This window comes from Canis aureus, chromosome 30, assembly GCF_053574225.1.
Source record: "Canis aureus isolate CA01 chromosome 30, VMU_Caureus_v.1.0, whole genome shotgun sequence".
In the NCBI taxonomy this organism is placed as follows: Eukaryota; Metazoa; Chordata; class Mammalia; order Carnivora; family Canidae; genus Canis; species Canis aureus.
Genome location: NC_135640.1, coordinates 42,042,091 through 42,054,427, shown reverse-complemented (window position 1 = coordinate 42,054,427; position 12,337 = coordinate 42,042,091). Strand labels below are relative to the sequence as shown.

At 52.6% G+C, this 12,337-nt stretch overlaps 1 protein-coding gene across 2 annotated transcripts in view; it reads right to left on the bottom strand.

The window, feature by feature from the left end:
• TRAPPC10 (trafficking protein particle complex subunit 10) overlaps positions 1-11,937 on the bottom strand; it is an 89,330-nt gene extending 77,393 nt beyond the window's left edge. For both annotated transcript variants that reach the window (XM_077879363.1, XM_077879364.1), the window contains exon 1: positions 11,783-11,937. In XM_077879363.1, coding sequence (XP_077735489.1) covers positions 11,783-11,849 — 67 coding nt within the window. In that variant the 5' untranslated portion in view covers positions 11,850-11,937. The remainder of the gene's footprint in view (positions 1-11,782) is intronic.
• Between the last annotated feature and the right edge of the window lie 400 nt (positions 11,938-12,337).

The following is a 12,337-nucleotide window of genomic DNA, read 5'->3' as shown; positions in this document are numbered from 1 at the left end:
ACCCCAGCAATCCCTGAAGGAATCCATCCCAACAGACACACACACAAAGCTACTTGATTCAGGACTACCTGAAAGAGCAAAAGCAATTTCCACAGATAGCACCCAAGTAGAATAACCACAGAACATCCACAAGCCGCATGACAGAGTACTACAGGACTGTTAAAGCAACAGGAAAGATCTCCAGGAAACGTGGAGAGAAAAAGCCAGGGGCAAAAATGTGTCTTGGTCTGCAATTTCCTATCTGAGGAGGGAAGCACAAATGTGTATGAATTTTTTTTTTTTTTTATGATAGGAGAATACTTAGATAAGGGAAGGGTCAGGGTGGAAAGGACAGAAATAACACTACATTGCTTATAATTATACCTTGCTTGGAAGATTTGGTTTCAAAAGCAAGCATTTCATATAATTACAAAACGAAGTTAAATGCTTAAAAAGTTTTCCCGAAAAATATCAGAAAAAAATCAAACAAAGTGAGTTAAATGCACGTGTGGCTGGCAGTACAGCCACAGAGAAAGAACTCTGGTGAGACTGGTGGTCAGACCATGTGCTCCTGGTGCAATATGTCCAAATGCCACAGAGAACCAGTAAAAGCATTTTAAATCTGTGCTCCTGAGTCACTGTTGAAGCAGTGTCAGAGACTGTAAAGGTAGAAGAAGGGGCTCCCAGGACCTGTGGCATCCGCTAGGTGTTTGATAAATGCTCGTTCCCAGGCCCGCCCTGCCTCACCGAATCAGAAACTGGGGTGGAGCCCAGCATCGGGCTCTAACAAGCCCACTAGGGGATTCTGATGCAGCTCAAGTTGGAGAAGGCCCTACCTCTGTCAGCCCCAAGTATCCACAGAATGAGAAGAAAGAAAATACAGAAGATCCAGCAGCTCATTAAAACCCCTAGGTCCGGGGATCCCTGGGTGGCACAGCGGTTTAGCGCCTGCCTTTGGCCCAGGGTGTGATCCTGGGGTCCCGGGATCGAGTCCCGCGTCGGGCTCCCAGCATGGAGCCTGCTTCTCCCTCCTCCTGTGTCTCTGCCTCTGTCTCTCTGTCTCACTCTCTCTCATAAATTAAATCTTTAAAAAAAAAAAAAAAAAAAAAAAACTAAGTCCTGAAACCAAATCAAAAAGACCAGTGTGAACTTAGGGTGTATTTTATCTTTAAATTCCTAGCTCTGTCCCCTAAAAAGAAGACCCAACAGCAACCAGGAGTCCGAGCACGCAGACCAGGGTCCTGACAAACCTTTTCCCATTAAGAAGCAGCAGGGCTTCTTGGAGAAACGGCAGACTCTGGGGCCAGGGCAGGAAAGGCGTGTGGAACACTTAACACAACAGAGAGCACAGAAACTCTCAGGGTTCGTCCAACTCGGGGGGCCCACTAATCGGCAAAGATGAAGCAGCCTGCAGGGCAGTAAGGACAGCAGGGCCACGGCCATGGGCTGTGACAGAGCTGGTAGGTTGAAGCCTTAGATTCAAGATACTTTAAAACAAAGTAACTGATCAGCACGAGGGCCCCCCCCCACCCCCCCCACCCCCCGAGTGAACCAACTCACCCTGAGAACAGCTACAGAGGAAGGGAGTGAGGCGCTGACTTTTTTTTAAGATTTTATTTGTCAGAAAGAGAGCGCGAGCGGGGAGCAAGGGGAGGGCAGAGCGAGCAGCTGAGCAGGGAGCCCAAGGGACGGGGGTCACGACCTGAGCCGAAGGCAGGTGCTTCCGACGGAGCCACCCCGCGCCCCGCGAGCCAGGCATGTAGTCTGCCTTTCCCACACAACTACCCTACTGGGTAAGCGAGGGACACACACGCACACTTGGCACAGACACATTCCTGCTAACAAACGAAGAAGAAGCGGGAACACTAGAGTCCGACCATCCCGCACCCACAGGGCTGAGCGACAGGGCGAGGGCCGCTCCCCCCGACACCCCTGCGGAGCCTGCGCACCACCAGCCGGGAGAGTCTTGCCAAAAACACGCAGCCTGAACCTGACCCAGCCCCCGGCTCCAGGGACCACCTTCCGGGAGACACAGAACCCCCAGGACAGAGGATGGCGGTCACGCGGGACACAGCCGGCCGAGTGGGAGAGTGAGTGTGACTCGGCCACGGACGGAGGACCTGGGCTCCTCGGGAACCGGCCAGGAGCCGGAGGGAGGCCGAGGGGGACCCGAGATTAGAAGAGACTCAAGACCTCATCTGGATACTAATTAATTCAAAGGCTTTAAAAGAAAGAGACACACTGAAAATGTGAACGCTGAATATTTGATATCGGGGACAGTATTTTAGGTATGATAAAGGCTTTACAGTTCTGGTTTTAAAAGCCCTGCTCTCTCAGAGATGCGCTGTCCTGAGCGACACCCGCCACCTCGGCTCCGGCTGCCGTGACACAATACGACAGGCTGGCTCCCGGCGCCCCACTGGCTCCACTTGTCTTCCCCCGGCTCCCGAGCCGGGAAGTCCCAGGCCAAGGTGCTGACACTCGTGCGGGGGCCTAGTCTCCTCCTGCTTGGGGCCCTTCCCTGGTGTGCACGAGGGGGTGGGGGCAGCACCCTCGGCCCCTCTCATAAGGCCACTGGCTCGACCCTCAGGGCCCACCCTCCGTTCCTCTCCAGGCTGCTCTCCGCCCAGGGCCCTACCGGCCACCCGGGGACCCCATCTCCAAATGCCGTCACCCTGGGAGCCAGAGCTCCAGCACACGAGCTGGGAGAGGGGAGACACCTTCCATCCGTAACACACACCTGCCTGCGGGGCAAGGACGTGATGCCCGGGGGCTGCTTCAGAGTAACACAGGGTTACAGGGAACGAGGCTCAGGGAAGCAAGACTGGGCAATTCTCCCAACTGCTGAAGCTGGGTAGGCAGGTTTGTGGGGTTTTGTTGGACTACTCCACTTTTGCACACGTTTGTAAGTTTCCATAATAAAAAGTATGAAATGCTACAATTCTCCCACTTCCCTTATCCTTCTCTTTCCTCCACAGCACTTATCACTGATTACATAATTCGCTATTTATGCGTATCGTGTCCCTCCTCCCCCTGGTGGAAGCGCTCCGAGGGCTGGGGTCTTTGCTGCTGGATGTAACCCCAGCCCCTGCAACAGTGCCCGGCCAGGCCAGGCGCCGAGCGCACCCCTGCTGACCCCAACTGGGCAGCCTCGCCAGGCCCCTTCATATCCTACGCCAGACAACCCAGGGTCCCCGGACACGGACACCCCGCGCAGAGGGAACAACAGTGCTGGCTGTCAGAACATGTTCTCACGATAGGAATGCAATTTTAGAACGGGTAAGATTATACTGGCGATTTCTAGTGTGGCTGACTTACCAGCCCTTAGATTGCTGAACCAAAGGAAGCGCGGTTTTTATTTTACTTAACTTTGTGGCAAAGGCTTTCTCTGAGGGGTAATTTTAGGGAAAAGCCCCCCTTCCTTCCATCTGGGCAGATGGTGTCTGCCTCCCCAACTGCTTGGTAAAGTGGTAGTAGAGGAGGAGCCAGGCACCTCGATGCTGATCCTCACTGCGCTATCACACACTGAGAGGTCCTGGTCGGGCCCAGCGCAGCCGGCCCTCGGATCTTCGTCTTCAAAATGGGCCCTCGGACAGCCCATCCTGGTGTTCACCTGCACGCTTAGAAACTTACTAACTGATCCAGCTGATCTAAAAGTACCCATAAACGGTGAGCTAGGGAGGTAGTAAAAATTACTACCCATATGAGTTATTGTTAGCTCCATGGCTCTACCTAAAATTGTAGCTCTAGAATGTATGCAGCTAGTTCCAAATGCTAAACAGATCTGTTAAAAACAAGAAAAATTTCCAAACATACAACAGTTCCCAGCGAAACCAAGGTCTAAATCTGTTGTCAGTTTCTTCATAATTTCTCTACTCACTTTTTTTTTAATTTTGCAAACAAGGGCCTAAAATAATACGAAGGAACAAAACATTATGGAACATGAGTGGCAAGAAGCCAAGTAAAGACATTTATTTCCCTAGGGGAAAATAATAAAAGAGAGATTACAAAAAATGTTCACTATTTCTAAGAGATCATCCCACCTTGTGTCAACATCTAGAGCCAAAATCCCAGATGCCAAGAAATCATCCCCCTGGTCAACAGTTCAACGAGGACAAACCTCTAAAGACAGAAGCAGCGATATAAAAACCAGAGAAGCACAATGGATGCTGGCTGATACGCACCAGACACAGATGCTGTGGTGTAGGAAAGGACCCGGCCCCCAAACAACATGTCCACGCTCGACCCCCAGAACCTGTGCATGGGACCGGATTTGGAAAAAGGATCTTTGTACGTGTAATGAAGTTCAGGCTCTCAAATGAGATCACCCCAGATCATCTGAGTGGGCCCTAAATCCAACGACAGTGTCCTCATACGGGACAGGAGAGCAAATGCAGAGATAGAGGAGCCGCACAAAGACAGGGCAGAGACCTGAGCAAAGCGTCAAGGGCCACTGGGAGCTGGAAGAGACAGAAGGATCCTCCCTGGGAGCCACAGGAGGGAGCACACAGCCTACCAACACCTTGATTTTCAACTTCTGGTCTCCAGAACTGTGAGAGAATAGATTCCCCTTGTTTTGAGCCACTAAGTTTCTGATAATTTGTTACAACAGCCCTAAGAAACTAATGCATATGCTATAAAATACAAAAATAGAACGCATTTTTCCTAATGCTATTCCAATTCATGTTTTAGACATGTTTTTTACTATACTTCTTAAATGTCAAAGAAACACGGCTGAACACGTAATTCAGAAGAGGTCCAATCACCAATAAACATATAAAAAGGACTTCACTAATCATCAGGTAAATGCACCCCCAAACAACTACGATGACCTTGGGCTGGACAAAGATTCTAGATACAATATCAAAAGCACAACCCAGGGATCCCTGGGTAGCTCAGCGGTTTAGTGCCTGCCTTCGGCCCAGGGCGTGATCCTGGAGTCCCGGGATCGGGTCCCACGTCGGGCTCCCTGCATGGAGCCTGCTTCTCCCTCTGCCTGTGTCTCTGCCTCTCTCTCTGTGTGTATCTCTCATGAATAAATAAATAAAATATTAAAAAAAAAGCACAACCCACACACAAAAAATCTGGTAACTAGACTTCATCAAAATTTAAAATGTACTTCAAAAGATAGCACTAAGAAAATTAAAAAGACAGCCAAAGACTAGGAGAAAGTATTTGCAAACCATGGATCTGACAGAGGACACATATCAGCAAAAATCATAAACTCTTATAACTCAATGATGATCTAATTTAAAAATGAAAAAATATCTGAATAAACATTTCACTGAAGAAAGTAGACAAATGGCTGATTAGGAAGGGCAAAAATGCTCAACTTTGCTAGCCATGAGGGAAATGCAAACTAAAACCAAAATCAGATACCACTTCGCGTCCACTGGGACAGCTACGATAAAGAAGACAGACAGGTGTGTGTCCACAAGAATATGGAGCAACCGAAACCCTCAAACACTGCTGGTGGGGATGTTAACTGCAGACACTTGGGAAGACAATCCAGCAGTTTCTTAAAAAGTCAGACATAAGCTGATCATGCAACACAGCAATTCTGCCCCTGAGAACCTTCACACAAAGGACAGGAACTCGTGCCCACGCACAGGTGTGCGAATGTTCCCGGCAGCGTTACTCCCGACACCCCAAAATTGGAAACAACCTAAAAGTCCATCGGCTGGTGAACACAGACAAGATGTGGGCCATCCGTACGGAGGACTACTACCCAGAGGTGAAAGAAGGAACGCACGACAGATGACGGCACAACTCCACAAAGGAGGATGCTGAGCCTCCAAATGCCGCTGAGTGAAAAAAGCCGCACAATCTCATTTCTACGAAAGGTCTAGAAAACACCAGCGTTGAGAGAGAGGTTGCCCACGCCCAGGGGTGGGAGCAGGGATTACCTGCTCAAGAGCATGAGGGACCCGACGGGTGATGGAAGTGGATCGTGGTGCCGGCTGCACAGCTCTGGGGACGAACGGGGTCCAGAGTTGTGCACGTAGGATGGATGACCCTCACTGTACCCGGATGAAAGCTCAATGCAGCGATGAAAGAAAACTTCTGCGTGTGTTGCGGAGCCGTGTCACTCGGAGTGCACCTCTACACGGGGCGATTCGGAAGGTGCCTCCAATATCTGAACTGCTCTTACCTTCTGACCCAGCAAGTCCATTTCTGGATTCCATTCTTTGTTTAAAAAACCTATTCCTCCTTTGTTTATGTGTTCTTAAGGCTTAAAGGTGGTTTTGAAAGTTACAGATATATCTTCTTTCAAGGCTTCATCTACATGCCAGGTTGACAGTCCTCCAATCCTACACATTCCACCTCAGAAGCCAAATACTCAACCCAAGAATGCTCCGGTTTGGTCTCCAGTTTCCACAGACTTGTAGTAAAGAAACCGTATCTGAACTCAATTCAGAGGAACCAGTTCAAAGAATATGGTCCCTAGCATACCAGTTAGCTCTATTTCTTTTACCAGGTTAACATATATTCCCTGGATTCAAAAACTCCAGGGAATGTTGCAATATCAAAAAGACTTAAGCACAGAGCAGTTTAACTAAAACCAAGTCTGAGTGATCAGGGTTCAAACCATCCAAGCATTTCCCACAAAGCTGTCTTATCTCGATGAGACACGTGTTGGGAGAAAATAACTCTACGCTGTCCAAAGCCTCTAACTTATGGAGGCGTTAAAGATAGCACGGTGTTTCCCTTAGAGACGCTCACTCACTTATCTATTTCGTTTATTCGACAAGTATTTACTGAGCACCTACTGTGTGCCCAGCACCGCTGCAGCTGCCAGAAGCACAGGAGTCACCAACAGAAATTCGGACCCTCTCACTGTAGCTGGCAGGCAGCCTGGGTCAGGGGTGGAGAGAGACAATAAGCCAAGAAAAAACAAATGTTTGTGTCAGGGGGATGCTGAGCCAAGAAGACTGAATAGTCAACAGTGTGCCAAACAGGGAGCAGGGTGTGGGAGGTAGTATGTGAGCAGCTACCAGAGTGAGGGGGAGGCAGTGAGGGGGGCCAGAGAGCAGTGCAGGCTCGTAGGAAGGGGAAGGCTGGGAGGGGTGAAGGTACAGCCAGAAGCCAGGCTTGGGGGTCCAGGGCTTGTAAGTCATGGAGGGGCTCCTGGTCCCCAGAAAGGTCTGCGAGTGTTATGCTGCTGAGAAGGTGGCTAGCCCAAGAAGGGTCCGAGCAGAGGACTGCATGCCTCTCGGGACCCCTCGGACGGGCACCCGGGTAGCTCAGGGGTTGACCATCTCTCTTAGGCCCAGGGCATGACCCCGGGGTCCTGGGATCAAGTCCCACATCGGGCTCCCTGCATGGAGCCTGCTTCTCCCCCTGCCTGTGTCTCTGCCTCTCTCTGTGTCTCTTGTGAATAAATAAATAAAATCTTAAGAAAAAAATAATATCTTCTAAGACCAAACCACTGTGAATACACATGAAATCAGGTTCAGAGCAGTCACAGAGCCCAGACTCGAAGGGAGGCAGGAGAGCCGCAGCCGGCTCCGAGGCCAGCAGGGCGAGGAGGCTGCCCGAGGCAGAGCCATGCTGCCCTCCACACCTGGATCCACAGCTCAGGCCCAGGCAGCTGTGCAGAGACAGTGGGGGACCGGCGTACCCTGAGACCACACGCAGGCGACGCCACGTGATCCCCATGAAGAGACGCTCTGACACCTGGGGAAAGCTTCTCTTAGACGACAAATTCTTTAGCCCGTCACTCGCACTTCCATCGAAGACGAGCCCCTCGGCCCTTCCCGTGTCAGTGTGGGGGCCCCACCACGCTGCCGACCACTCCTTTCCAGGCAGAGACCAGCTCCTGCAAGGTCAGCCACGCTCGACTATCTCGGACATTCTTCAGAACTTAAGAACAAATATCAGGCCCTTGCATTTCATTTGCATAAACCAAATTTTAATAGAACCACTTCTGAAACACATCTTGTAAATCAGGCCTGTAAGCAAAAGTTCAAACAGAGAAGCACTTTTTACTTCAATGTCACCAGTTCAAACCCACCCTAGAGTTGGGTTAACATGCTAGTCACAGGTGTTTCCAGACCATGTACCTGGGTGCCTCCGTGTACCACAGCAAACCCACAGAGGCCCCACAGGGCATTCTGAATTTAAGAGGAAAATGCAACGCCAGAGATGGACCGGACCCCACTTGAGGTATTCAGTTTCAGTATTAGATGCTGGTACATTCCTCTCCATGGCATCACTATGTCACAAAACAGCGGGGTTGCTATGATAAAAGGAAAGTACCACAAACAAAAAACAAAAAACCACAGAGGCGGCAACGTCCATTGGACTCCCAAGCTAGAGAAGTTGTGCAGTGCCCAAGAGGTGCAACCATCCCATTAGTATGTCACCACGGTTATCCAAGAATGAAATAAAAATGTTTCTTCTAATTTATGTGTATGACTTTCCCCAATAACGACTGTTAGGGCATAATACTTATTTAATAAAATTAGTTGGACCTAACGATTTAATAAATGGAGTTATTCAGTATTCTCGTTAACCTAGAGATGCCATGACAAAGTTACCGAGACACAAAGGCACAGTGAACAAATGAAGTTCAGGAATTACTCCTTAGCAGCTAACGGTCTGGCACGCTGATGCCTCTTCTGCGTGCTTTACACACGTTCATTCTTTCAACTCCGCATCAACCCTATGAGATTGGTACCGTGGCCATCCTTATTTCACAGATGAGGACGAGCTGGTCCCACATAAAGGATCCACGTGTGCTTAAGCATGCGCGGGCACGACGGACACACGGAGCCAGGCAAGGGCATGTGGTAGCATTTCAGTCCTCGAACAGTTGAGGTTTCTGAGGACAAACGCTTCTCCTGCGTCTCAGCTGTTGATTTGTTACCAGCTTAAGAATTCAGTATGAACCAAGGTCTGCATTTATGTGCATCAATTGGGAAAAAAAGATATTTTAAGTGACTTTTCTGGGACTCAGACTGCGACAGTGGTCAAATCACAAGCACCACACTTACGGGGTGGGTGAAAAATTAACAAGGTGCACATTTATAAACTTCAACCTGGGGGGCGGGGTCAAACTCCACACACAAAGCATCATGGCTTTACTCATTTTTGTTGCCTTTCCCCCGCTTTCAAATGTATAGATGTGGAACCCCAAATAGAGAGATCCAGAAAAGTAAACCACACAGTCTAAGAAGTGACTGGTAAGATGAGATCATCTGCATGGCGCATTGTGATTTTTCAAATACTATACAATTCTTTGTTGACTGTATATTCTAGTCTTGTCACGATGCTAACAGCCCACAAAGAAATGCCACAAATCAGTGGAATTACAATAACTTTGTCCACAAAAGGAGAGAGCTGGAAAAGGAACGGGTCTTCCCCAACATACCCTTGTAACAGAAACCTGTCTTAATCTAAAGCAGAGAACTGACCCAGTGCTTGGGGAAAAAGAAAAAAAATCTAAGCTAATACTTAAATTTAGATCAAATAAATCTGCTGGGTTTGCTTCAGTTGAACTGTACATTTTTCATGATTAATGAATTATGCTACAGGCACTCAAATTGCTATGAGCAGGTAATGCATCAGCCGTCATCACACCATCAGCACCGCTATTTCACAGATGGTCTCTGGTACTTACTAGCCTAACTAGTCTGGGGTCTAAGCAGATCCCCTGCTGAGGCTGTTGGTAAGAGGCAGCTAGGCAGCAGGTTCAGAGGCTCTTAGTTATGGAGTGAAGGCCATAAAAAATGTTTAGGTAGCTTCAGAATATTATTAAAATAACTCAGCAAGCTTTCAAGTAATCGTGTATTGTAGTTACCGCTCGGCTCTGGGGACTTTCCGTTCTTCTCCCAGCAACACACATCTAACTGGTTCCTACACTTACTTGAACACACTCTACATCCTCCTCAGAAAGCTCCACTCACAGTTCACTTCGACTCAAAGTGTCCTAAATTCCAAGAGCAAAACCCAAAGCAGCACAAACTGTGCTCTCATCGGAAAAGGAACAAACCCGACTTCACAGGGGATCAGGCTGCTGAGGATAGCCAGGTGTCCCGGGAGCAGAGCCACTGGGAACACAGACGTGTTGCAAACTAAGAGGTCATGTACATGACATCAAAACTTCCAAGAATAAGGAGCCTCGGGGTGGATTCTTCAAAAGCAATTTTCCTACTGCCTTTGTCTACAGGGCTTAGGCCAACTCCTCCCTTCAAACCACAGGCTGGAGGCCGGAGAGGACGGGACAGATAAAGAAAGTATGGGGCAAAAACCAGGGCAAGTGCCTCCCAGAGCCGCAGCCCCAAACACGGAAACACCCAAGTGTAATTTCAAGTGTGAACAGGGAAGCCAGCTTTTCTCCACGCTAACACACCTGTCCAGTTTAGAGAGCCCTTTTTTATTATTCCAGCTAACTTGTCTGAAAGTTTACCGACGGCACTTTCTTTCCTGGGACTCCGACGAGTGGAAGGCTCTGGCCTTTACGACAGAGACGTCGTTGGCCCACACAACACTGCATCCAGAGGCTGCGGCTACCTTCTGCAGGAGACGACGCTGTCCCCTCTGTCCCCTCGCTGTCACGCAGGTGGGCATGAAAGTAAACGCTAAACACATACGCCGGTCACTGTCTGCTGGGAGAGCCAGCTACTCAGTCCATCATGAGATTCAGGAACTTCCTCCCCAGAACTGTATTTACAGGACGCCTGCAGAACCCTGTCTAGGCCAAGGGGTGCGAGATGCAATTAGATGATGCGGATTCTCCCGAGCTCAGGGGGTGTGGGCACTGGGGGAGGCGTTTCCAGGGTCTGCGTTATACGGGGGACACCCGGCAGGATGACCACCGGGGGTGCAGCTCCTCTGCCCCAGCACCTGGAGAGCACCTGCGGGGGGGCCTCCAGGTCCGCGTGCCCCTGTCCTCTGGGGCTGAAGGTGGAGCAAGCTCTAGAGACGACCGAAGTCAAGACGCCCCGCCGACAAATATAGGGGGGGAGGGGGGGCGGGGAAGAAACGGCTGTGGCTGGAGCACGCCAGGGTCCAAGTCGGGAGGAGACAGCCCACTTCCCTAAGGAAGTCTGTCACCCGGAGATGAAGCCACACACTTCAAGGTCAGACACCCAGTCCCTCCGGGACCTGAGCAGAGAGGACACGCTAGGGGCGCGCCCGCTGGACGGGAAAAGGGAGAAGAACACGACCGTGCCCCAGACTCGCACAGCAGTCGGCCATGGGCGGCCTGGGCGCCCGCTTTTTCCGCAGAAAACAGGGCCTCCGTTGAAAGCACGGAAGACACAGGAGGAGAGTCGACGGGACACTGTCAAGGTCTGAAATCCCCGTGGTCCGAACGGAACGTCAGCGACGCCTCGGCGCGGCCTGTACCCTCCGCACTTCTCAAAAAAGTGTCTAATCCTAAAGTTGCGGCTGCAGAGAGAAGTTAGTGGGGGGCGTTTTCCGGTCACAGGAGGAGGACCCCCCCCCCCCGCGGCCTGTGCGCGCCCGCGAGCCCGACCCGGGGCAGAGGGGCAGCTGCGGGGACCGCGGGGATCCGAGCGCACGCGCCCCCCAAGCCCCCTAGCCCCGCCCCCAAGCCCTCAGCCCCGCCCCCAAGCCCTCGGCCCCGCCCCCAAGCCCCAGCCCCGCCCCCGCCACGGCCCGCGGGCGTCCCGGGGTCGGAGGTCACCCTCGGGCGCGGAGGCCCCGCCGCAGCCGCCGCCCCGGCCACGCCTCCGATCCGGGGAGCGGCCGGGCCCGGAGCGCGGGGGTCGGGGGTCAGGGGTCGGGGGTCGCGGGGCGGGGGGGCCCCGTTTCCTCCCGCGCCGACGGCACTCACAGGTGACGATGGGCTTGTTCTCCATGGTGTAGATCACCGGCGGCAGCGGCTCCGCAGGGGCGGCCATGGGCGTCCGCCGTCACCGGCCCGGCCCCCCGCGCCCCATGGGCAGCCCCGAGGCCGCGCCGGGCCAGCCCGAGCCTGAGCGGCGCCTCGACACGGAGGCCCGCCCGGCCGCGCGAGGCAGCTCCCGAGCCGCCCGCCGCCGCCGCCGCCGCCTCCCGCAGCACCACTTCCGGCCCCGGCGCCGCCGCGCTACCGCTTCCGGGGCGCGCGGCTTAAAGGGGCGGCCTCCCGGCGGCGCTCGCGCGCTGTCCTCCGACAGAAAGGCGGGGCGGGGAGGGGGCGGGGCCCCACGTGCGCCTCGGAGCCGGGACCCCCGCCCCCCCGCCCCCGCCCCCGACTGCGGCCGCCCCTCCGCGGGCCCGACGGCCCAGGGGACCCTCCTCCGCCCCCGGCGTCAGCCACCGCCGGTCACTGGCAGCCCATGGACACGGGCACGGCCCCGGGGTCACCGACAGCGCGGGGAGATGGGTGCCCCCTGGGGTCACTGTC